The following is a 27,281-nucleotide window of genomic DNA, read 5'->3' on the forward strand; positions in this document are numbered from 1 at the left end:
TCACTTGTGTATTAGCATAGATCAAAATGAGTGTAAATGTAAGAGTGTATTCAGGTGTTTAAACTTCAGGAAAACTGATGGAATGTTACTTGTATTGTTTTCGCTAATCTGTTCCTATAGTAATGTAATAGCAAACATTGACATTGTGTATATCTTGTGAAATGCTCATGAAGGACTTTAACAGAACATGCTAATTTCAAAGCAAGTGGCCATTATGTATGATGGTTGGAGGTCAAAAGACAAAGTGCATTCTTCACTCATTGTCATCAAAGGAAAAGCCCACATGGGTGCTTGGGTAGAGATGCTGTCAGGTTGTTTTCTGTGTGAAGAAACTATAAATATGGATTTCTAGATAAATAAAGATAGTGTATCTCTGAACTGTTCAGACTCTCACAGGGAAATGTACCAGATGCAAAGCTGAGATCTCCAGGGTACTCTGAAATGACTTTTGGGAAACTGGAAGTTTATTACATCACAGCCGCCATTTGGCATTACAAACTGTGACTCACCTGTGCATATATTTTATCTGCTATAGCCTCACAATTCATTTTTCTTGTGAGTTAGTTTACTATAGAACTGGCTCCCGGTGTTGTCTTTGGTGTAAGGTCTGGAGTACCAGTTGATCTGGGATAAGTGACTGGTCTCTTGGGACTCGGAGAAACCAGATGTGATGTGATTTTTGGTTTAAGTGACCATTATCACAAAGTCCAGTTTGTCTGGGTGGTAAATAAAGAAGGTCTGGAGAGTCTAAGGGGACTGTCTGTGACTTCCTGGTAAGACTGGTCTAGTGATCCAGGAGTTCACATGTTACTGCCTTGGTGAATTCTAGACCACACCACCCACTTGGGATATCTGCCCTGTTTCTGAGAGTCTGCCCTGAGGTTGGCACTCACAGTTGTGAGTCACTCCAGACAGCGTGACAATCTGAACATGAACTCCCAGTGTGACGTTGTGGGCAAAGGCAGGAATACAGGCAAGAGTAGGGAGGTTAAATTACTTCTGTATTTGGCCCTGGTGCAACCACTGCTGGGATCCTGTGTCCAGTTCTGGTGGTCACAATTCAAGAAGGATGTTGATAAATTGGAGACGAGTCAGAGAAGAGGCACGAGACTGATTAAAGGATTAGAAACCTGCCTGATAGTGAGAGACTCATGGACTTCAATCGGTTTAGCTTAACAAAGAGAAGGTTAAGGGGTGACTTGATCACAGACTATAAGTACCTACGTGGGGAGCAGAAATCAGATAATAGAGGCTCTTCCATCTAGCAGACCACAGTATAGCACGATCCAATGGCTGGAAGTTGAAGCTAGACAAATGCAGAATGGAAACAAGGTGCAAATTTTTGACAGTGAGACTAATTAACCATTGGAACGACTTACTGAGGGCTGTGGTGGATTCTCCATCACGGGCAGTTTTAAAAGCAAGACTAGATGTTTGTCTAAAAGCTCGGCTCTAGTTCAGTCGTAGCTACTGGACTTGAAGCAGGAATTAATTCAGAGAAGTTCTCTGGCCTGTGTCATCAAACTAGACAAGCACAATGGTCCCTTTCGGGCCTCAAAAATTTCCGAATGTCTGAATAAGAGCAGCAGAGCGGAGTGCTGCTCAGGGTTGCAAGCACATGCCGGCAGTTGCTGTTCCCTGGCACCGTCATATTTCCTGATGCTCCATTCAAAAAAAGGAACGTCTTGAAAACTGCTCCCAGGACACAGGCAGCAGTGAGCGGGTCAGGGGAAGGATGGTGAGTGTCTGGCTAGGGGAGGAGAAGGAGGATGCAACAGGAAGGAAGAGGGGAGGGAATGGGCTCCAGAACACGGCAGCCTCCTCTGGCAGCCCAGAGTCAGAGGGGCAACCAGGTCACTAAGCTGAGGCACAAGCTGGTCTGGATCAAAGAACCCAGGATGCATGAGGAACAGAAACCGCTGTGAAAGTAGGAGAGTTCTGGTCATGATGGGGGGCCAGCCCCACCCCCTTCTCCAAAACTGCCTAACTCCTAGAGATTCAAACACCAGCTCTTGATCTGAATTTAATGCCTTGAACTCACATCTCTGGGGGTTTGACACTGACTGCAAACGGTACAGGAATAACCCCGTCTACCCAAAGGCAAGATATCAGCTGTGCAGAGGCTCTGTTCCCGGCCCGATTATTTCTGTCCAGCCAGCTGATATTTTATCCTGTTAGATGGGAGAATACAATGGAAATGTCTCCACTTTCCTTTGAACAAAGGCTGTTTTTCAGGGCGTCTGTCATTTTGCTGCCTGGGAGAAGAAAGGGGGAAAAAAAAAACCAAACCACCAACAGCCCAGCTCATGGTCAGGGCATGAAAAAGTGGCTACATTTCCTATTTCAATACGTAGTTCATCCAGTGCAAAGTGGGGTATGTGTGTGTGTGTTTGTGTGGTTGCGGGAGCCACAGCTTGGAGGGTGGCAACGTGACAATGCCGTGAGTTCACACTGGTACTCTATGGGGTTTGATTGTGAATCATGGGTTAGAAGCAGATTGCTGAATTGATGCGGGTTGGGAGAGGGTTAGGCGGGTGGGTGTGGAGACTGAGACATGGAGCTCTTTGCCTCTAGGTCAGCAGTTTGAATCTGCAGAGAACTGTGTGACTCAGAGCTACAGTTGCTTACAGTGCTAAAAGTCATGGGTCCTGGCCCTGTGAAATGAGCAAGAATCGTGAAGGTGCCCAGCTAGCCCAGTGAATGGTAAGAATCTGGGCAGACAGTGCTGGTAGTCACTGAAAGTCGGTCCTGTCTGGAGGGCTGTGGAGGGGTCTCTTGGAAATGAGTTGAGGGTCACCGTCAGCTTTCCAGTGGACAGACGTCCATCGCAGAACCACCATGGCTGCCAGGCAGCCTGGCAGGGATGCCATGGACACGGCGCTGTCTCCCAGCCCTTGCACAGTGGTGGGGCAGAGTTCTGGAAGCTAAGCCAGCTGCTCCTGTTGTACCTCTCACGAGGAATCTGTGTCCCGGACTGCCAAACGGTGCACCCCAGGTTCCAGCCCCTCTCCTGCTTTCTCTCAAACCTCTTGTTGAAGTTCTGGCTGTATTTCTTCCTGCACCTTTTCACTTATGCGCTCCCTACCTGTGGCCCTGCAAAGTCCCAGGATCTCCCTGTCAGGCTCCTCTCCTGGCACTGGCTGAGATGGCCATCATTCAGCCCAGGAGGAGGTTGCTAGATGGGGGTAGTTTCTGTGACTCTGGGGCATATTTTCCATCACTTGTTTGTTCATTTCTCCTTAGAGTTCCTCTGTCCAGCATCCACCGACTCCTTGGATTCCTTCTTGGAGCAGTGGGCATTGTCTGGAGTTCTCTGCTTGGCCTCCCGCTCAGGATCCCTTGTACTGACCTCATGCTCTCACTCCTATTTTTTTTCATTTAGTGGCTCCTTATCGTTTTGGGGACAACCTCCCCTTGATATTTCTTTTGGGGTCTCCAACCAACCTCACCAGGATCAAACCAGCTGGCACCTTTCATAAGGTGCGAATTCACTAAAAAGCAATGACACAGCTGAGTGTAAGGGGATGCAGAGTGTGAGTGGCCTCCAACTGGGAGTGAACCTCAACAAAAGTGTAGCCCCTAGGAGCCAGTCACGCAGCAGGACCCCATTGTGCCAGGCGCTGGACAAACAGAGCACACAAAGACAGTCCCTGCGCCAAACAGCTGACAATGGAAATATAAGAAAAGAGACACCAGGTGGAGACAGACAGCTGGGGGGAGCACAAGAAAAGAGTGAGATCATATTGTCTAAATAGACTAGCCAGCCCCAGGGGAAAGAAGGGGAGTAACACACAAGCAGAGTGAACAATGTGGTGTCAGGGTCAAAGCACAGGCGTGAGAGATCAGGGGTCCTGAGATATGTTCCTAGTTTTTTGTGGGGCATTGGGCAAGTCCCTTAACTTCTCTGTGACTCATTTTTCCCATCTGTAAAATGGGTCTGATGATACCCACCCCAAGCAGGGGTAGTGAGGCCTCTCCTCCATTCTACAATTTTCTGGAAGCTGTAGAGGCTGAGTATTATTATCCAGCGTGCAGTGTGCTCCTCCAGGACGGCACACTGAGGAGGGTACAGTGTCTAACAGCAACGGGCATCTTATTTTTCAATGGTCTGTGAGGGGCATTTCCCCATCCTCTTCTTTCCCTTTCTTTTCTTCCTCATGTTACTGCCACCACAGCATGGTCTGCAGCCCCCAGACAGACACTTCAGCTCCGACTCAGGTCTCTCTTCTTCCCTTGCCAGCTTACAGCTGTGTCTGCACTGAAAGCCGATTGTAGCAAACTTCCACTCGGGCACCCCCCAAGGAGTTTCCTGATTCACTGGCCTTCGTATCCTGTCTCCAGCATCCCCTGCAGTCTCCAACCACAGCAGCCCCCTTCCTCCAGCTAGAGGAGCAGAGCAGCCCCTGGGGGTGACTGATGGCTGGCTCCACCCTGCTGTGAGGATTGGGTTTCAGCCCCCTGAGGGTGACATGCTATCCACTCCATTCCAGGGTGTCGTTTAGAGAGCAAGAAACCCAAGGGCTCATCGCTAGGAAAAGAACGAGGATCATCTTTACGGCTTGGAGCACAGAGCTGCACATGGGATGTTTGTGATGACACGGGAAAGGCAGGCTGGATTGGGTGTCCCAGCTGCTCAATTATTAAACAGCCTTTTTATTTCCCTCTTACTTCTTCCTGTCCTCTGCACCCCACTGCCCTGTGTCCCTCAGCAGCCAGATTTACCAGCCTCTGCATTCCACCATTGACCTTGGCTTGGCCTCCCTACATCCAGGCTCCCTCACTCCTACGTCAGAACCATGCACCCGGCGCTGCTGGGAAGACAAGGGCTGCTTTCAAGATTCACCCTGCTTGGCACTTTGCGATTCTTCAAGCAGCTATTTTATTCCTAGATCTCATACTCCTTTGTAAAACCCCACGGGGGAGGGGAAATGGACCTTATCAAATAAAGACCCGTTGCTAAAACTCCATTCATTTCTTTCTCCCCTCCCTTTAATTTTCCTATTCACAGATTCATAGAAGGTAAAAGGGCTTTCCCATCCCTAGGTCCCATCCACACATTCCCCCCAATCCCCGCAGTGGAAGGCAGTGCAGGATAGTTTCCTACAATCTTCTGCTTCTGTACAGTCCGTTCTCTTTTTGTTCAGTGGAGACTTAAATGACCCAAGCCCTGCGGCCTCCACCAGGTCCCATGAGAAAGGATTCCACAGCTTAGACTGAGCGTCAGGGTCTGTAGTTCATTATTCAGTTTACATTTTTCCTTTGCTCAGAGTCCTCCCATTCCTCCTAATTTTCCCCCAGTGCACCACAGACGTGACTCTTCTCCTTCCTCGGGGGTTACGCCCTGCAGATAGTTAGCCTGGGTACCGTTACCATACCTGCAAAAGCATCTGAAAGAAAGAGGCCTGGTTCTTAAAGGTGCTCTTAGCAGGATCAAAAAATGGACTGCTTGCTTGTCTGAGTAACAAGAGTACCCAGAGTTATCAGAGTAAATATTAACTCAATAAACCAGAGCTTTCAAGCGACATAAACCTTCATGCTTCAGGGCATAAAGCAACCAGGATATCCCAGGGCTTCCTGCTGCAGCATCCGGTGCTGGCCACTATTGGAGGCAGGAGACTGTACTAGATTGACCAATTGTCTGGTCCAGTCTGGCAATTCCTGCATTCCCAGGCAAAGGACAGGCAGCTCCCATAGACTACGGGCTTCAATGGATAGAACCCTAACTATAGTACTCCTGGGCTGAAACATTGGCCTTTGTCTCTGCTTACCTGTCTCTTAGCAAAACTATACAGGTCTAGTTCTTTTCCTCTCTCCTTGTAGGCAAGTCCCCACCCCACGCCCAACGTGCCAGTATCTTTATGGTAACATGATGCCCAGCACTTCTCCTCGCCTGCACTTTCAGAGGAAGCAGAAGTCCTGGAATAGTGGGAAAGGCCCCTCAAGTAGCATTTCCAGCCAATCAGCAGCAGGAAGTCCTGGGCATATCACAAGAGAACCTCTTCCAGCAGGTATTTTACAAATCCAAGAGGCTGAGAGAATTTGGACCAAGTCCAGAGAGTCATTTGGCCCAAAGCTCCAATTCTTTGGATGTTCACCCATTGCTATCTTCATGGCCTCCATATCCACGGTGATACAGTGCAGAGCTGTGCTTCCTCAGATACTAGAGTGGGCATGTTTGGTTAGTCCTACTTCCTGGCAGCTGCACTCACCACAGATGTGGGGGCATAGCCGGGGAAGGGGGGACGACAGAGGGGCCAGAATTGACAGGGAGTCAGGGGGACATGCAAATATGATGTTGCTTTCATTTCTGCAGAAAACAGAAATGCCCTTCCCCCTCCTATCCTTAACACTGCCTGGGACTGAGGGGGTTGTTCCCAACATGGGGTGTGGTTAAATGTCAAGCTGGTTTTGGATTATCTTTCCATCTCCGTCTGCCCGGAAGGGTTGTGTACTTTCCTCTTAGATAGGAACCCTGCCCCAAGGGGCTCACGGTGCATATTATACATTTATTGACAGCAGGCAGAGATCACCCCTCCACTCCTTGTGGAAGAGAAAAGGTTTGTGAGTCTAAGCCCTCTGCCTGGGAGGGGGAAGGGCAGGACATGCAGCTACATGTCATCAGTGATTGATTCTGTACCGTAGCTCACGTGCTTTCTCCTTTCACATCATTGTTGTAAACTAGCTTGTATGGGGGGTGGGATTTCTCCTCTGAAGCTACAAAGGGGCAGACGGTGCCGTATAAACCGTGTCAGATCCCAGGTCCAGACAGTTTGCAGGGTCCTCCCTGTGGGGCATCAGCAGATCAGTTATGAGATGTTTCCCTCTGAGGGGAAATAGCCCTCATGCCCTTCTCCTCACCTTTGTCCAGCTACTCTATCTGTCTGCAACTATCTTCCTGAACTTCTCCTCCTCCTCCTGATGCCCTCGCCTCAGACTGGACACCGACACCTACTTCCTCCTTCAAACAACCCTCCTTGGGTTTTGCAAAAAAGCACTTAATAAAAATCTACATTTGGGGTCTGAACCAAATTGCCATAGTCTCAATATATGCAACCCTCTCCCAAGGATGTCTCACTTTCTTAAAAGGATGACATCAGCCATCTGTGAATGGAAAGAATGCAATTCAGGGAACAAAGGAGAAGATTAATCACACAAGCTGGAAAGGAAGACTGTTATCTCACTGCTGGTAACAGGCTGATAGGTATCATCATGTGACTTGGGCGTTTTTCAGACAAGATTTGATTAATGCAGTGGTTCCCAAACTTGTTCCACCGCTTGTGCAGGAACAAGCTTCCAGAAGCTCCGGTTGGCCTAGAGCAGCGAACCGCAGCCACTGGGAGCCGCGATCGGCCAAACCTGCAGACGCGGCAGGTAAACAAACCAGCTCGGCCCACCAGGGGCTTTCTCTGCACAAGCGGCAGAACAAGTTTGGGAACCACAGGATTAACGGATAGGATTCCTTATTAGAGTACTAATGGCTGGCATGCTCCTTGACAAAGACAAAGAAGGGAGAAAAAGTCGCTGGGTGAGTGCATAGCAGCAGATCCAATATAACCCCCATGCTGTGTTAACCTGGTGCAGGCTCAATCTGCACAGAGGTGGGCTGCCAGCTTACTCAGCTCCTCTGAAATCAGGCCACACATGGAGAGAAGAGGCCAGCATTTGGTCAGTGTCTAGGCTCTGATTTCAGCGTGAGCAGATGAGAGAAATGTGTGTAAAACAGGCACCTTTAAGGGCACTGTTCCTCTTGGCTCTCCAGTCCGATATCCTACTCTCACTGCATGGTTGGAATTCCCATAGAACCTGCACCTTGGGCACAGCACTGGGCCACTCAATCAAACTGATCTGCAACATGTTTGAATAATTTAGCATTTATCAATGGTTTTATCTTGACTAGAATTTAAAGGTGCCTTGTTAGCAGGTACTAGCTAGCATGTTCTAACTAATGTTCTAAAACACTAATTTAGCCTTTAACGTGCTAAGAGTGGTTGAGCTGATGACAGGTTAAAAACTACACTCGAGTTTTAGAATGTTAGTTAGAACATACTAGCTAGCACCTTCTACCATCACACACCTCTAAAACCCGCTCAAGATAAACCCTGACTGTTTATTACAAAACATTTTGGGATCTGCTTGCAGAAAAGTTCAAGAAAAGTTTATTCTACTTTGCACTGTTTATGAGATAGTAAGACTCTCCTGTGTTATGAGAGAGTGACTTTAAACTCTTGGAGGATTTACGATTCCCTTTGAAGATGGGACTCGTGTTCTTCACAAATCCTCAGAGACACACTGAGATCACAGAGGGGCAGATAGCTACTAAACACCATCTATTCAATTTGCCTTTAAATGTTTCCTTCTTTGGTTTCTCCTGTGATGGGGTTTTGTGCTGAAACAATGGCCTTTGTTTACACTGAGCTCTTTCTTAATATTTCCTATCAATAGTGAAGCACTAGTATAGACAGGGCACAGGTATATATCAGCGAATTTACCGCTGTGTTGTCTGGAAGTCCTGCGATGTCAAACAGCCACCATGAGCATGGATGGTAACATTAACAAACACTGTTAATAATATGTCAAAGCCTCACTTCGCTATGTGCTGTACAAACATATCAGAAATGACAGTTCCTGCTCCAAAAACTTACATTCTAAAAGACAAGACAAACAAGCAGGCTGAGGTGAGGGAGACACGTGTGTCCAGGTCTTAGCCATTCTGGAGCCCCATCTGGCTACTTAGATCAAGATAGAACATTCCCTGTTGGAATCTGTCCCTGCAAACCATACCTTCATGTTAAAGAGCAGGACAGCAGCAATCAGTACCATTACCTGCAAATTAGTCATGGCCCTGAAGTTTCTGACAAGTTGTCAATACAATACCCTCAGCTGGACAAAGTTTGGGTGGTTCTGCTCTAGGTGGTCTCTTTTGGGGGATCCTTTTGTTGTGATGTTCTCAGCATTTATAGATACAGACCTGCCCTGTGTATGCTCACTAACGTGAGTCTGACTTCTGCTAAACAAACAGCAAAGCTCTGGAGGGAGAAAGTTGTGGTCCTAGAACACAATATCCAATGGTGCCCAGAGGAATTTTCTTATCACAGAAACAAAGTTCCCCTACTCAGGATGGAGAGATATCAGAGAGGCAAACTCAGCCCTATTTAATAATAATGCAGATTAAACTAGAACCTGGATTTATGATGGATCCGTTTGCAGGCAGTTGATTTCCTATAATTAGATGATGTCTTTCAATAGGAAGCCAACTCTGTTGGAGCACAGAGCTTCAACTTCTTAACCACCCACAGATATGTAATTAGAGTAAACCACCCACTGTCAAAATGATCTTCAAGGCTTAAAATGGCATGATGAAGGACACCGTTTGTGGTGCCTCTTTTTATTGTCAATCCTGTAGACTTTTTGTGCATTATACAGTTTTACCTATATACCCTATAGTGTTTCCTATTCTATAGGTGTCTGGAACAGTTCTTTCACAGGAAGATGAAACTTTTAAAAAAATTTGGTCAGTCTAATCAATTTCAATGTAAAACTTCTAGGCCAAATTCACTGGGGAGATAAATGATGGTGTAAATTGTATGGGTCTGTCAATTGTATGTGGGTTTAATTGGCTTAGCAGTGTAACTTGCATTGATTTGGTATTCACTGGGCATGCAAAATGAGTGTGACAAAGTGATGTCATGGTATGTCAATTTGGGCATAAAATAGGTACAACTCCCAATGAAATCAATGGAAGCTACTTCTGCTTCTGGCAGGGCTGAATTCGGCCCTCTTGGGATGTGTGTGTGACACACATTATATATAGAGTCAGCAACTGAGGTTTCTACTTCTGCCTCTATCACAGTCTTCCTCTGTGATCTTGGGTAAATTACAATCCCTCTGTGCATCCTTACATGGCTACTTCCTTACCTGTGGAATGAAACCACTGAGGCTTCAGAATATAAAAGCAATCTAATGGTTTTTTCCTATACCATGAACACCAATCCATCACTGGGAGTAAGTGGGTCAGTAGTCAACCTTCCTGCTGATAACCCTCCAAGTTGTTCTATATTTCACAGTCCAGTTAGTCTTGCAAGTGTAACCCTTGGCAAGAGACAATGTGAAGCAACTGCAGCTGGAAGGCACTCTATTGTTTCTCTCCTCACCCTGCTTCTCTCATGGTTGGGGGCTAAAACACAAGGCAGGCTATGTAAAAGCAGATGGGAAGCTCCTGGCTTTCATCTTGGATCTGGGTTTCAATGCAGATGTGAGCAATGTCTGCAAGGAAACTAGTCAGCATCGCTGCTAAAAGAGATTACGGGATTTAATTCACTCTACCAGCAAGATGCAATTTAAAGAGGCAGAACCCAATTTTTAAAAGCATGACATAAATAGGGCGCTTAAGATGAATTCCCTCCCTACCCCACTTTCCCCCACTCCCCAAGCTGCTTTCATTATTGAATGAAGTTTAGGCCATTGCCAGGACTTGATTCTTTTCGCCATCAGCACCTACCATCCCTTCAATGTTAATTATTCCAGGCACCCTAAGAATCTTTAGTTTTACTACATAGTTCTGGGGTTAAATTTTAGCACCCTATTTTCAGGTAACTACTAATAGTTAATGATAATTAATATGCACTTATACTGATCCTTTCATCTAAGGACTTCAAAGTGCTTTACAAACAATAACTAATTAAGCCTCATACTATCTCTGTGAGGTAGGTAAGCACCCATTTTATACAGGCTCAGAGAGGCTGTTCTGTAACTTGCCCAGAGGTCAGAGGCCGGGCTAGAAGTAGTGTTTCTCAGTCTCTTGCTCTAATCACTAGTTCACTCTCCCTCCATGGTGAAAACAAGGCAGTGACTGGCTCTGCAAAGCACTAATGATAACAATGCTAAGCTTCTTCCTTCACTTGCAGGCAGCTTGTGGTAACATGACCTGATATTACCATAAGTAATGCTGCAACTGGGGCAGAGATTTTCACCTGCAGATAAAGCATCTGAATGTCTTGAATGGAGGTGACCATACAGATACATCCAGTCATCAAGATACATGGGAACATGAAGTCCCTGAAGTCTCCAATCCAGGGGAAAAATTCATGTTATTCTTCCAGGCTGCTCTTGTCATCCAACCTAGAGATTTCTGAATTGGCAGATGTGGAGCACAGAAAACTCCTAAAACATGTTCCAACAAGATGCTTGTCACCAGGGAGAGCTTTGCTGAACCATCTGCCTCAGGAACTTCCTCTTCAGAAATCATAGTGAGATGACTGTGCAGAAATATGGGCTTAGGAAACTGAGACCCTTTGTCAAACTCCAGTTGGACGCTGTATGACCTTTGTTGGGCCCTTCCTGCCTCTATTTGACTGGCAAATCTTCTTTTACTTCAGTTTAAACTATTTAATCAGCACTTAGCACCTATCACATAAGAACATCACCTTGGTATCTATACAGCAAACTAAATTAGATAGTCTCTCTCTATTTCCAAGGAACACAGGCTTTATTGTGTTTGTTGCAAATTCCGGGTCAACATTCAAATACATCAAATGGCCCTTTATTCCCTGTGGATTTCCACCATTGCCAGGCCTGTTTGAAGCTGATGGCATACCATGGTAAGGTTGCTGCAGAAAGTGTTTTTCAAATAAAAAGAATAAGGTGAAAATCATATTGGAGTTTGCAATGGGTGTTCTTGCATCATCCAAGTGCTGGCTTATTTTGCCATTGATAAAATATCCCTCTAGTAAAGCACTGGTAGCATTTGGCAACTTTTAGGGTTGGTTGGAAAGGATGGTGAAGCAATGCCAAAACATACACAAATATTTTATGAAGATGGAAAGCCAGTGCAGGCCACCATTCTTGTGTTTTTAAATTGGTCTCCATCCTGTCTTTCATTACTTCCTTCAGTCTCTACCTTCCTCAGAAATTAAAACAACCTTGCATTTATATAGCATCATTCAAATGGATCGCAAAACATGTTACTAAATCTTGGGAATAACTTGATTTTTAAGTTCCAAGCAGAAAAAAACTGGAGTACGGCATCTGAGTCTATAGCCATACCCATGGTTTGTATTCTGTAAATTGGTGTGCAGTGTTGCTATAGAGCTGTTCTCCTGATCGGAAGGTGCAGAAAGACCAGGGTGTTCTAAGAATATTGCAGCATGGGCCAGGTAAGTGGAAATGTAATGAGGATGCATATGCAGTGGCATTAATTTCCTTTCCTCTGCTATTCAGCCAACTTGCAGAGTGTTTTGGTGATGTCTCATGAACCAGGGAAGGGCTTGTACGTCGCAACTGGAAACTGCCAAAAGCTTCTGGAACATTTGTGAGCAGGGAGCTAGCTGCAGGTGATGTTAGGAAGAATTGGACAGAAGGTTCTATAAAGTTCTGTGGCAGCTCAAAGTGACAGCTGGGGATGAGAGTTGGGAGTGACAGTGTGAAATTCCCCTCTTCTCCCCCAACGGCTAGGCTATCTGCATTAGGCACATAGGTACGGTGGACAGTGGGGATTTGGCCATTGGGTGTGGCACTAGGAATTGAGCATTTGGGTGAAGCAGTTTGAACTGAGCTGCTTGGTAAGGCAATGGGGATAGAGCACACAGGTGAAGTGGGCATAACAAATGTGACAACTGATCTGGCTCCAGACACACGAGAAGGGTCCAGGTTCCAAAAGGTTATAATTCTGTCATGGGACAGGAATCCGTATGGACTGACTCCAGTAGTTACTGTAATAACTTCCCTTAAAAAACACCAAACGCAAATGAAACATAACATCAGCTGAGAACAACCACAAATCAATATAGCAAATTAATAAAACACATAGAGACATTCAGTACGGAGGTCAGAGTAGCTACCTGAACCATCCTGCCAGATGAGAGAATTACTCTGTTTCTTACTGGACATCTGTCAATATCTACTATTACTGAACTAACTCCAGGGTTTTCTGATCACACATCCACTTCCTGATTACAAAGCAGTTCCTTCTGCACTGGCCTGTTAGTTCATGAGGTGGACCTGACACCTGTAGCCTGCGTTTGCTGGTCCCGGTGTTTTTTCATTGCAGTGAATGGGTAGGCACGTTTTGCTTCTGTCAGCACAGGAACACTGTAAATAGCATTCTAGAAACAGCTAGTGATGTCCTTGGTTTTGATCAGATGTCTTTGTTTCTCCTGTAGGACTGGCCCACTCATGGATGGTTATAACTTATAACCTTGGGGCACATGGCATCTTCTGTTTGAAATTTAACATTCTCTCTCACTTGCAATGGGTTGTCTGGCATTCTTTTCATAGCATTTCTTCCATTCCACTAACCTGGCAGATAAATCTTTAACTACTTTAAGGTTAACCGTCTTTGGCTTAAGAAGCTTGTTAGATGTTGGCACCAAGGTTTTAATCTTCTGCCCATAAATCTCTGAACAGCTGATCCTAATAAAGCATTGTGAGGACTATTGTGATGTACTAACAATGCGACACATGGATCCCTGGCATCTACCATTTTTTTCTATTAAGTTCTTTGTTATTTGTGCTGACTTTTCTGCTAACCCATTTGATTGTGCATAAGGACTTGGCATGTGGTGCTTGAGCTGATATATCACAGAGAATTGCTAAAACAAACTGTATGTGCAGCTGCCAATTCTCACAATATTTGGTGTTTAGCTTAAAGCTCCCAGAAACAAGAGATTTTTGAAAATCTCAGCTTTTTTTTTTTTTTTTAAAAGTAAGTTTCTAGTCCTTTTAGTTGTGGAGAAAAACTTGAAAATGTGACCTAGAGTGCACCCTCAAAGCTCAGAAATCAGAATGAAAATAAAATAACCAAACAGCCTACTAAGGACTGTTGCACCAGCCAGAGTGACCATGGTTGATGGCGTTGCACCAGGCATTGTTTAGTAAGTTCCCAAATCTGGCTCAGTCCTGTAAATCCACAAATCTTTGGGGTGGCCTCGTGGCAGTGGCAAGTTGGGTCAGGGTGTGCACCCCTTTGAATGTCAATGGAAATTTGAGAGCATGGTGTGCTGGGGTGTTTTTGTCCATTCTGGCAACATGGCTGAAGAGCATGTAATACTGCTTTTGAATATAATGAGCGACTGAAGGAAGGCCAGAAACTTTTAAGATCGTGACATTTCGCACAAAGTCAAACCACTTTATGCTCAGGATTTGGTGCTGTCATAAATATAAAGGGAAGGGTAAACCCCTTTGAAATCCCTCCTGGCCAGGGGAAAGCTCCTCTCACCTGTAAAGGGTTAAGAAGCTAAAGGTAACCTCGCTGGCACCTGACCAAAATGACCAATGAGGAGACAAGATACTTTCAAAAGCTGGGAGGAGGGAGAGAAACAAAGGGTCTGTGTGTCTGTCTATATGCTGTTTTTCTGCCAGGGATAGACCAGGAATGGAGTCTTAGAACTTTTAGTAAGTAATCTAGCTAGGCATGTGTTAGATTATGATTTCTTTAAATGGCTGAGAAAAGAATTGTGCTGAATAGAATAACTAATTCTGTCTGTGTATCTTTTTTGTAACTTAAGGTTTTGCCTAGAGGGGTTCTCTATGTTTTTGAATCTAATTACCCTGTAAGATATCTACCATCCTGATTTTACAGGGGGGATTTCTTTATTTCTATTTACTTCTATTTTTATTAAAAGTCTTCTTGTAATAAACTGAATGCTTTTTCATTGTTCTCAGATCCAAGGGTTTGGGTCTGTGGTCATCTATGCAAATTGGTGAGGCTTTTTATCCAACATTTCCCAGGAAAGGGGGGTGCAAGTGTTGGGAGGATTGATTGTTCATTGTTCTTAAGATCCAAGGGTCTGGGTCTGTAGTCACCTAGGCAAACTGGTGAGGCTTTTTACCAAACCTTGTCCAGGAAGTGGGGTGCAAGGTTTTGGGAAGTATTTTGGGGGGAAAGACGCGTCCAAACAGCTCTTCCCCAGTAACCAGTATTAGTTTGGTGGTGGTAGCGGCCAATCCAAGGACGACGGGTGGAATATTTTGTACCTTGGGGAAGTTTTGACCTAAGCTGGTAAAGATGAGCTTAGGAGGTTTTTCATGCAGGTCCCCACATCTGTACCCTAGAGTTCAGAGTGGGGGAGGAACCTTGACAGGTGCTGACAGCACATATGGAATGCCTCTAACCACTCCACGTCTGCCTGTAAGAGGGTCCAGGTTTCTGACCCGTATAACAATATACGTAGTACGTAAGTTTGATAAATTCTGAACTTTGTCTTAGCACAAAGACATTTTCGCATCCATAAGCAAGACATGGACTTCATTCAGGAAGTGGCAAGATGTATTCATCAAAGAATGTTCAATTTGCCACAATTGTTTGAACTCTCTTTGCAGCGTAGGTAGATGAATTCATCATGGCTCTCCACTGTACTCAACCCACCTGCACTGGGTGCTCTGGTCATCCAGCTCTGAGTTTCTGGGCCTTGGTCTTCTGGCAGGAGATGTTCAACTCCATGGTGTGGGCAGTGTCTGGGAGACCTTGGATGGTGGGACTGAAATTCTCTGACTTCTCCACAAGCAAGGCAGCATCATTGGTGTGATCTTGGTTGGTGGCCACTTCTTGACCAAGCTTGATTCCAACACGTGGAGCAAGAAGTCCTAATATTCAGTAAACAGCTCAACAGAATAGTGTGGGGTGCAAGAATGTATCCCTGCCACACACCTGACATTGTGTAGAAATGTGGTGAAAGCTATGAACCAATATACACTCTTGCACCTGTACTCATGCATCAGACAGCAGAAATCTGGAACACCAACTCCTTTCAGTGAGAGCCAAAGTGCTGACCTGCTGATTGAATCAAAAGCTGTACTGATGTCGATACATGGAAACTGCATCGACACATGAACTGGGCAGTTAAATTCTCGGTGCAGCTCAACCAGAAGACAGAGGGTGTGGACAGTGTCCATTGTTTATTGCTCTACAGTGAATCCTGATTGCTGTAGACGATGATGTCTGTTAAAGAGCTGCTGCATCCTACCAAGCAGAATGTGACCAAAGACCTTTTCAGGGATCAGCAATGAGACTGACCTGTGGTTGGCACACTCACTGTGAGATCCTCTGCCATTGTTCGGGGACATTATGATGCCATCTTTCCATTCTGCTGGCAATTTGATGCCCATACTTTTAAGAACAGTTGATGCAGGTACGCTGATGCTCACTGGTTCAACAGCACCCTTGAGCAGCTCAAATGGAATACCATCAGGTCCAGCAGCACACCCATTACATTACTTTTAGATGGTCTTTCGTACTTCTTCGAGTGACAAAGGATCAGTGTTCATCCCTAGATCTGCAGTGGCTTGACAGGTCACATAGCTCTAGACAGTCGTCAGCAGGTCTGTTGTTCAGCATGCTATTCTGTAATCAGACGGCTCTCCCTGCTTGAGAGACAAGGTCCTGGAGAGGTGGAAAACCCATTCTAAAAGCATGAGGATGTTAGAAGGCTGTTTCTGGGTCCAGTCAGGTGCATGATAGCTCTGTAGACAAGATACAGATTGTCGTTTGTTAGGCCGTCCTCTGCTTCGTCAGCTAGGGAGCTGATGTAGATCTCACAGTTTTGTTTTGCCATGGCCTGGAAAATGCCTTTCAGCTGTTTATGTTCTTGGACATCTGTCAAAAGAAACCCCAAATTTATTATTTTTCAAATATCACAATTTTAAGTCAATCTCATGATTCCAGCCATGGATGATCAGGTTCTGTATTCTGTATTTATTGTAGATTCCACACTTCAATGGCCAGAATAGGATATCTTGGTCTCTGTGTTTATACTTCGCAAAACCCAGATGCACACTGTGGATTATTCTTAGCAATTCTTCCCTTGTAATAGGTATTATTATGAGAGAAAGTCCTTTGTACAGAATCTCATCATATGCAGCAGTTTATAACCATAGTCACGGCATGTTTTTATGCTGGAGGAACGTGGGCTTTTTCGGTTGGCCATCCATCAAGCTGTTGGGAGGTTGCGTCACTTGTGTTTCTTCTCAGAGCTTGTCAAATTTTGTTTCAGAAATTGGCAGTGCTTGAATCAGCTTTCCGTCAAACTCCTATTCCTGCAGTGCTGACTTTCACTATTTATGGAAACTTTTAAAAACATGTCTGCTGTAATAAGAAGCTCCCTCTCTGAACTAAGTTTCTCATTTAACAAGTACAACAGAACTTCAGAATTACAAACACTTTAGGAATGGAGGCTGTTCGTAACTGAAATGTTCGTAACCATGAACAAAACATTACGGTGGTTCTATCAAAAGTTTACACCTGAACACTGACTTAATACCGCTTTCAAACTTTACTATGCAGAAGAAAAATGCTGGTTTTAACCATCTTAATTTAAATGAAACAAGATGAGAAACAGTTTCCTCATCTTGCCCATTTTTAAAAAAAACTTTCCCTTTTTTTTTAAAGTAGTTTACATTTAACACAGTACTGTACTGCATTTGCCTTTTTTTGGTCTCTGCCGCTACCTGATTGCATACTTCCGGTTCCAAATAAGATGTGTGGTTGACTGGTCACTTTGTAATTCTGGTGTTCCTAACTCTGAGGTGCTATGTACTTGTGCAATTTCACCATCAGTCCTTGAAGTCTATAGGGTTCTTTGCACAATGGTTTTCTGGAAATAAGACCTACATTTTTAACAGTGAGGGTAATTAACCACTGGAACAATTTACCAGGGGTTGTGATGGATTCTCCATCACTGACAATTTTTAAATAAAGATTGGATGTTTTACAAAAAGATCTTGCCTGGGAACTATTTTGGATACGTTCTATTGAGCTGATCACAACTGGCTCGTCTATGAAACTATGGACAGAGGCTTCCAATCTGTTTCTACCATGACTGATTTCTACTTGTATATGCATTTATGAAACTGTTCACAATCAGAAACAAGCGCCAGCATCTCTCTTTCAATCTGAGCCCAGTTCAGCAGTTTTCACCAGTGTTTTGGAAGCACATGCCACTGGGCAATCATTTTGCAGACGGTCAGCTCCCCTAACCTATATGACCTTGCACTGATGAGTCTTGATTAGGCTCTCGGTTAATCTCAAAATATTCCAGTTCTGGGACTGTTTTGTGGTAACTTCAGTTCAAAGTCTTAACAAGCTTTTCTCTTGCCAAGTCCCCCCAGCACCTGCCACGTGCCGCAGGGCGAAGGGTTTCTCGCCCTTCTCTGTGCGGCCATTTGCTTCGCAGACTCATTGCCCGTCAGGTTCCCTTCTAGATGGCGGGATGCAGGTGCCGTGACTTTGCCCCACTTTTGGTCCCCTCGGGCTGCCCCAGGACACAGGTAACGGGGCCAAGAGCAGGCGCAGGGGCCGGGGGAGACTTTGAGCCCCAGCCCCAGGGCAGGGGTCAGTTCAAAGCCCTCATGCCCCCCGCCCAAATGCCACGGGTCACACACAAGGCTTCGGCCCGTCCCGTGGGCCCAGTGCGGGCCCAGGCCGCCTCAGAGCGGGGCTCAGGCAGCCCGCCACAGGCCAGGCCCGGGCTACGAGCCACCAGCACCAGCGGGCGGCCGGGGAAAGCGCGGGCCGCAGCCCCCCTCAGTCCCATGTAGCCCCTCAGGCTGGGGGGAGGGGGCGGGCGCCCGCAGGCCTCCCCGCGCCTGCGCCACGCTGACATCATCCTTTCCCCGCTCGCACGCAACCCGCCCACCTCGGCGAAGGATTACCGATGCGTGCCAATCAGCTTCGACGTCTTTGCGGTGAACGCCAATCAGAGGCCGGGGGCGGGACTTCCTCGCGCCACGCCCGCTGCGCGGCGGCGCTAGCGGGAGGAGAGGCACGGTGAGGGAAGGAGGGGGTAGCGCGGCCTCGCCCAAGGCTCCGCCCCCTCCCTCCGCGAACGCGCGCGGCCCCGCTTCCCACGCCGACAAAGAGAGTGCTTGCGTCACCCCGTCCTAGGTGTCCGGCGGTGGCGCGCGCCGCTCTCTTTCCCGGCTCGGGGGAGCGCCAGCTGAGGGCCCCCGCCCCTCCGCGGCCTTGGCTTTGCGTCGGCCCCGCGGAGGGCAGCGGCGCGCACGTCGCCCTGCCCCTCGCCTCGCGGCCTGTGCGTTTAACGAGCGGCGCGCGCAGCCTGAGGAGACTGAGGGGAGCCGCCGCCGCCACCGCCGCCTTCCTGGGACTGGGAGTCCGCGGGCGCCGGAGCCGGGCGCGGAGGGAATGCGGCCAGGGGCAGCCGTCGGAGCAGCGTCCCCGTGAGCAGCGCGGGAGCCGCCGCCGCCTGCCCGGCCTGAGAGCGCGAGGAGCGTCCGCCCCCCGCCGCGCAGGGCAGGGGCAGCCCCGCCAGGGAAGCCATTTTGTGCCGCCCCGGCCGCCCCCTCCCCCACCGGCCGCCGGGCCGCCGCCCTGCCGGGCCGCCCCGGCTCCCTGCTGCACAGGCCCGCGGGGCCCCTGAGTGAGAGCGGCCCAGGCAGGGACGGGGGAGCCCGCAGCGGGCGGCGGCCGCGCTCCCCATGGCGAAGAAAACGTACGACCTGCTCTTCAAGCTGCTGCTGATCGGGGACTCCGGGGTCGGCAAGACCTGCGTGCTCTTCCGCTTCTCCGACGATGCCTTCAACACCACCTTCATCTCCACCATCGGTGAGTGAGCGCGGCCCCCTCCCCCTTCATCTCCGCCCTCGGGGAGGGACGGGAGGACCCCCCCCCCCCCCCCTGCCCCTTCATCTCCGCCTTCCGGGGAGCCTGATTCTCACCGGGGCGCGGGGAGAGGGAGGCTGCATCCTCCCCTTCGTCTCCTCGGCCCTTGGTGGGCGAGCGGGGCCTGCCGCACCGACCCCCACCCGCCCTGCCTCGCCTGCTAGGGGGTGACTGGGACACCGACCCCCACATTCATCTCTGCCACCCCTGAGCGAGCAGCGGAGCCTTCTGTCCTCAAGGCTCCCTGCCCCGTTGACCTGGTCACGTCTCCCTTCCATCCCAACCGCACACATCTTGCCACTATCAATTGGTTTGCCCCGTTATGTCTCCTGCCATCGTTATTCGGGTGAGATCCTTCGTTAATCTCCACCGTTGGAGCGTGCTTCCAGAGAGACTTGGCCCACTCCCCTCCCAGGGGTGATTACATTTCCTTATGTGCATCCCAGTGCCAGGTTAATCTCCAGCATCTGTGAATAACCCTTGGAAATCTCCTTACCCTCCTGGGAACCTAACTCTCTCTCTCACCCCCAACATCCTTTTCACTAGTGGCTGGTAAGATTAGGTGAATTCTGGGGAGACCCACTGTTTCTCTATGATGCCACCCTCACTCTGTTGTTAGTGGGTGAGCCCCCTGGAAGTCCTGTCAGCAGCACACACTATTCCTTCCAGGAGAATTCTGTGCCACTGCGCAATGCAGAATTTGCACAGAAATAATGTTCCCTGCAGAATTCTGTTTTTTTCCTGATGAATTTGTGGTTTCCACTTAAATGCTCCTTTAGTGGAAATTACAAATTCCAGTCCCGGGCGCGGTGGGGCAACATTTCCTCAATCTATTGTTGTCTGTATTGGTACAGACCACACTTCTGACAGGTATTTTGAAATACATTACCAAAATAATTGAAACTGATGTGATTTTTATTGTGTTGTTTTGACAAAATAAACGGATTTTGCAGAATGTTTAATTGATGCAGAATTCCCCCAGGAGTAACCCTATGCCTGTATCTGAGTGTACAAACCCTCCCTCAAAATGGCTTTCATATCCATTGTTAAGGAAAAGAGGTGTGTTCTGAGATCTTCCCTCCCCATCTCGCTGTGCTCTTGACCAGATCTTGACCTCAAGACACTTCCCCATTAAACAGGTTTCATGATGCAATTTTTTTTTTCTTTCCCGTGATCATCAACTGCATGTACTGTCTTGGGCTGAATGCGTGATCCTCTTTGATCAGCTGTACAACAGGACCGCTACTGTATCTGCCAGTGCTTACTTGCAGGCAGCATGTACAGATGCATACCACATGCAGCAGAAGTTAATTGATTCAGAAGTTCGGTCTTGGAAATGAGACTGATGTTTGGATTGGATTGGATTAAGCTCTGTAGGGCTTAGTGTGCAGACTTGAGTGACTGGTAGCACTGCTGCTCTTCTAAGGCAGGGAAGCATAGTACCAGTCATTCAAACATGAAGTATGAATAGTGGTAGCTATAAGTGTAGTTAGGCACCACTGTTCTGTGTTATGTTGTTAAGTCTGCTATATCTCTAATCAATCAAAGCTCAGATGTGGCCCTAAAAGTCCCACAAGAGATGGTGCTTTCTTAATCATTGAAGTTTGTGTAATTTAGGAAGGTATATTTGGTATTTAAGATTCCTAAGTAGCTACGGATAGTTGAGATGTACATGGTGGTTAGGCAGCAACTCAAGTGTCTTGGCCTGAAGCTCTTAGCTGCTTTATTTTTATAGCCCATGTTCCCACTCAAACTTTCATAACACCTCATCCAAGGAAAGTAGAATTGTTCAGTGCTGTGTTTTATTTCATTACAAGGGTCATAATTTAATTATTTAACCCATATTTGTCACTTGATATGCATTTGTCTGAGTTTACATTGGACTAAGCATTGGTTGCTTTCCCTGGTGGTGGAAAGTGAAGTTTTGTTTAGTCTGTGTTTCAAGTTCAAGCCCTTTAATGGTCAATTTAAGGAATTGGTGGTATGTAGTGGTGATACTGTCCTAGTCATGCCACAGAGAATATGCATTATTAACACAATGTTTAGGCATTTATAAGTAAGATTCTAAACTGGTCGAAGCCTTATGAGTGGCTTGAGTATAGGCAAAAGTTTATCCTTGGAAGCAAATTGTCAGTTTTGAGGTACTGGAGATTAATAGTGTTGGGCTCTCTTGTGCTTCTGTCTACACCAGGAGTGGGCAAACTATGGCCCGGGGACCACATCTGGCCCTCCAGACGTTTTAATTTGGCCCTCGAGCGCCTGCCAGGAAGTGGGGTCCAGGGCTTGCTCCAGATGGGGAGCAGGGTCAGCGTCTTGCCCCACTTTGCACGGCTTCCAGAAGCAGCAGCATGTCCCACTCTCCGACTCCTACACATAGGGGCAGCCAGGGGATTCCGCACACTGCCTGTGCCCCAAGCACCACCCCTGCAGCTCCCATTTTCTGGGAACCGCAGCCAATGGGAGCTGCAGGGGCGGTGCCTGCAGACAAGGCAGCATGCAGAGCTGCCTGCACGCAGCTCCGTCTAGGAGCCGGAGGGGGGACATGCCGCTATTTCTGGGAGCTGCTTGAGGTAAGAGCTGCCCAGAGCCTGACGCTCTACCATGCCCCAGCCCTCATCCCCCTCCTGCCCTCTGAACCCCTCTGTCCCAGCCTGGAGCACCCTCCTGCACTCACAACCCCTCAGCCCCACCCCAGAGCGTGTGTCCCCAGCTGGAGCCCACCCGCACCCCAACCTTCAATTTCATGAGCATTCATGGCCCGCCATACAATTTCCATACCCAGATGTGGCCCTTGGGCCAAAAAGTTTGCCCACCCCGCTCTATACCATAGCTATGTTCTAGAGTCCATGGATGGGATTTTTTAAGTGTGCCTGGAGTGACTTAGGCACATCTAGAGTCTACGGACAGGATTTTCCAGAACATAGCGATTGTGCATAAATTGTGTATTTATGAGAAGCATAAATCCCATTGGAAGTTAATAGGACATGTGTTCCTATCACTTGGGTGCTACTGAAAATCCTACACTATGTATCTAATTTGTGCTCCTGGAATGCATAAAACAGTGATTTTTTTAGAACAAAATCCAACTCCAATGAATTGATGTGTGGTCTCAAAGCTAATGTCAACTAATAATCCAGGTTTTATTTGGCATTCAGAACTTCCTTTATGACCATGTGAGATTCTCAAATTGGTCTGTAGAATAGTTGCTAAGGGATTGTGAAAAGCTGTCTTGTTACATAGTGCTGGCTTCTGACTGCTAAATTGTGTAAAGATGGCTGAAAATACATTTTCCATCTAAAACTTTTATTTACTGCTTGATTGTTATGAAATCATGAAAGGGATGCACTTTGAATGAATGCAAATAGAGTAGGAGTGGAACATGCAACTCCTCTTAAGATGTGGCCCACCCATACTATGGAAAAACCTAAGGTGCATTAAAACATTGGTCCTCTTGCACTTGCCTAAGCGCTACTCTGAAGGGTGAATTGTTGACATATAAAATGGCTGAGTAATCTGTCTGAAAATGGATTATCACACACTAACACTTTCAATTGTAGATCCTAGGCCTTGCCTTTACTAAAGACTCTCTGAAAATCTTCTCCATTGGTATAATACTGGTGTAGAGCCCAAAAATGTTTGACAGATCTATATGACATGGTGGTTATGGTGATGTCAGCCTCTATGTGAGAACTTCTGCTGGTAGCACGAGAGGTGCTGTACCAGTTCTGCAGCAATGGTGGGAGACTTTCAGCAAAGCTCAGTGCAGATGCAGCCTTTGACATGGTTCAATAAGGAAGTAACAAGTGAGTTCCCAGTTTGTATCGATTTAGTAAGGTGAACTATAGCTTATTTACCTACTTAAATTATATCAGAGCCTTATCATATTTAAGAGTGGATAAAACATGGTTGCTGGTAGCTAACTGACTATAATTTGGTATACTTTATTGCTTTTAGCAACCAACTACAAAGCACTCACTCTAGTTCATTCTTGAAACATTAGTTGAACTTTTGTGTATATGTGAAAGACTTTATTACCATGGCTAGAGGTGCTATAAATAAGCTCTCCTGCAGAATCCCTAGGTCGTCATAACCTCCCTGAATAGAGCAGGGAATCTATCTTCAAAAGCTTTGGGACTTATTTAAAGTAGGCTGTGAATACCCTATGGGAGGGATAAAAATCTGTCATAAAACACACTTTTTTTTAAACAGTCCCGTATTCTTTAGTGCTTGCATTTAGTGAAAAACTGCTTGGCTTCAGGGAGTAAAACGTGTTTATATCATGAGCATGGGCAAATAGATCTTGTGTCTGGGTGGGTATGCTTTCATGCCAATTTTGGAAGGATGTCAGTGTTTCACAGAACGTAACATACAAAATTTGTGCTTAGGTGTCTAAATTGAATTGAAACAGTTATTCTGGTGCATGAGAACCTGTCTGTGAAACTGACCAGGTGTTTTTTATTATTATTTTTGCATTAGCAAACTGCACATAAACAAAAAATAAATTAGATCTGGGGAAAACCCTTGATTTTAATAATTTGATGCTAATGCAAGCAAACATAAGTATCCCCTTCTGAGTGCCTCTCAATTTTATCCAGACTAACAAATTTTTGTCATGGATCTTAATGAAAATGCTTCCCTTAATGTTCTCTTCTTCCTCTCTGCATTATTTGTAGTGAGGGGAGTTTCCTAAAAGGCTCCATTTATCTTAAGAAACCTTATCTCCAGTTTAAGTGATGATAGAGGTAAACGTGTATTAAACTACACCAGGAAAACTAAATCATAGTACTGATTGTTCCAAATCTAAAGCATTAGGCAGTGTACAAAATTGTACTCCACATAACACCATTCTTTAATCTGTACTCCTTGAAGTAGCTGTATTTTGAGTATGGAGTACTTGTCTTTTCATAGAAGATACTGAGTGAAAACTAAACAAGTAGCTTGCTTTAAGGTCCGTTCCAAAATTGTCAAGCATCTTCTTTGGTGTCAAGCTAAGCTTTGGTCAGAATTTGTATCTAGACAAAATGAGTCCTGGATATCAAAATCAAACTAGCATAATGATTTTTCCCCCCCGTCTTAGGTTTCTTATCCCCATCGTGGCTCTAAGCACTTGTGAGGGAAGGGCCCCATGAAGAACTGGAGTGAAGGAAGGAACCAGTGGTAACTTCATTTTGATTGTAGTTGAGCAGTTTCATATGGAGATTGCTCTGAATTTTGGGAAACAGTAAATTGTCTCCAGGGTCTGGAAATTTAAGTACCATTGGAACACGTGTCCCCAGTTTGAGGTTTACTGACCTTGTATCTGCCCTTTCATATTAACATGCTCGTTCAGCTTCCATCTCTTCGTTTCAGTCAAACAAATCCACATTTGCTAACCATACTCAAATGACACTGAGCTCATGGGAAGGAGCGTCTCTTAAGGTTTGTCCACAAGGAAACTTCAACAGTATGACTGCTAGTAAGTACATCACTTTGTAGCTATACTGACATAACTCCCAGAGTAAAGATTCTTGTTACAAAGTAACTGCACATGTTATGATGCCAAAGTTCCCTGTGTAGACAAACCCCTAAGCCTGCCACTCTGAATTCAGTTGCCTTCTGTTGATTGTAGACTATCTCATCTCTCCAGTTGCTAATGCCTCTATTAATTCCTCATGCTCTTTAGGTCAGGGGTATCAAATTTATGCAGAGGAGAGGGCTGTATTCTGTTTTGTTATGGTCCATGGCCCAAGTTACAAATTGAAGACTTGCATGCTATCCACAAGGCACAGTGGAATGCCCACTGATTTCTGTAGGAGGCTTTCACAGAGATTGATGGTGGAGAATATGGCCTTTATTTAGTAACTGTGTCTGATTTGTTCAGTGCCTTGTTATGAGGATAACCTACTTCCCTTTAGGCCCACTGCTGTTTCCTTCCTCATCCTTTTATCCCCCTTTTTGATATCTTTGAGTATCCCCTGTTCTCCTGATTTCCCTCCCTGCAGCAGTTCCAACCTGCCTTATCTCCATTCAAATTGTATAGTAAACATTGCAAAAAGAAAAGGAGTACTTGTTCCACCTTAGAGACTAACAAATTTATTTGAGCAGTCACTGAATGCATCCGATAAAGTGAGCGGTAGCTCACAAAAGCTTATGCTCAAATAAATTTGTTAGTCTCTAAGGTGGCACAAGTACTCCTTTTCTTTTTGTGAATACAGACTAACAAGGCTGCTACTTTGAAACCCATAGTAAACATTGTCATTCAGCAGTTGTTGGGCTCTATCAGGTTGACATCCCGCTGGAGAGCTCACAGTTCTGAGGTGTTGTTTCAGGCTCTCTGCAGACCTAGTCAGATATCACTGGTTTCAGAGTAGCAGCCGTGTTAGTCTGTATCCACAACAGATATCACTGTTATACCCAGTTCACATCTTGAAGGCTCTCAGCAGCCATGAGGGCTAAGACTCTGTTTGGAAAAACAAAAAACTCAGATTTTGGATATTCCAAATGTCATGTAGGCTGTAAGTTTGACACCCCTGCTCTAGGCTTGAAAATAATTTGTGGTGTTTTGTAATAGGCATAATGAGGAGCTTGGGCTCCTCACCTCAGTGTTTTTAGGGTAGTTATTACTTGAAATTAGAGCCTAATATTTATGAACTATCCAGCTTTCAGTAAACTTAAGTGGCAAGCTAAAGGAGCATCTAGTAAACCCTATTAAAAACTGACTGGATGGCTCCTGTTCAGGGTGGGGGAAAGAAGAGCCTGGTGCTGCAAGAACCCTTCCTTTGTGTGGAGAAACTTGGAGTAGAGGTTGCCATTAAGGATGTAAAATAGTAGAGTTAACCAGTAAGCATTAGTCTTACCGGTTAACAACCCACCCTAACAGTTAACCCCAGCTGCATCAGCCGGAGCAGCCGTGGCCAGAGCGGCCCTGGCCCCAGTGGTTAACTGGTTAAATGATATAATTTTAATAATTTAAATGGTTAACTTTTAAAAACAATATTTACGTCCCTAGTTGTCATGGGTCTGTAGTTTCGTGTTACATGTTTCCTTTGTGCATTTAGCCACAGATGTAGGGACCTTTTCTTTTCATGCCTGAAGAGCTTACTTGTGTTTCTCCCCCACTATCCTCCCCTGCCCACTTAGTAGTGGGTTAGTTAGATAACAGAAATAATTTAACCTACTGTGTAGTTAAACTAGCTTGATCTTTGTTGGCACTGGGAGTACTAAGGCTGATCTAGATTTGAAAGACCTGGTCTAAGCAGTGTTTTGAGCCCCTCTACTTGGAGCTGTCTAACTTGCTTCGGGGGACTTTCAGCCCTGACCAGTGCTCAGACCTAAGCACCAACACCTTGGGATCCATACCATTAGGACGTGCTTGTGATGGAGGCCTTACAATCCAGGACCCTTGTTCTGCCTTCGGATTAACAGCCAGTTCTGAGGATATCGAAGCAACTGAACCCAGCACTGGTAGCACCAAAACACGTACCAGCCTTTCTGTAGCCCATTCCAGTTCAGAGGAAGGGTCTACTTCTAGAAGGAAGATCTGGGAAAGGGATGCAGGTTCTGGAACCTCCATGTGCCAAAGCATTGATTGGCATGGGGGGAAAAATGCTGCTAGGTGGTATCTGATTTTTGCAGTGTACCCATCTGGCACAAGGAGTTTCTTCAACATTAAAATCTGCCTTTTGCCAAGAGT

At 46.2% G+C, this 27,281-nt stretch overlaps 1 protein-coding gene across 1 annotated transcript in view; it reads left to right on the top strand.

Moving 5' to 3' along the window:
- Positions 1-18,927: 18,927 nt before the first annotated feature.
- Positions 18,928-27,281, top strand: part of RAB10 (RAB10, member RAS oncogene family) — a 70,693-nt gene continuing 62,339 nt past the window's right edge. Inside the window, exon 1 of the mRNA XM_077812294.1 lies at positions 18,928-19,552. Coding sequence (XP_077668420.1) covers positions 19,426-19,552 — 127 coding nt within the window. The 5' untranslated portion in view covers positions 18,928-19,425. The remainder of the gene's footprint in view (positions 19,553-27,281) is intronic.

This window comes from Eretmochelys imbricata, chromosome 3 (assembly GCF_965152235.1).
Source record: "Eretmochelys imbricata isolate rEreImb1 chromosome 3, rEreImb1.hap1, whole genome shotgun sequence".
In the NCBI taxonomy this organism is placed as follows: domain Eukaryota; kingdom Metazoa; phylum Chordata; order Testudines; family Cheloniidae; genus Eretmochelys; species Eretmochelys imbricata.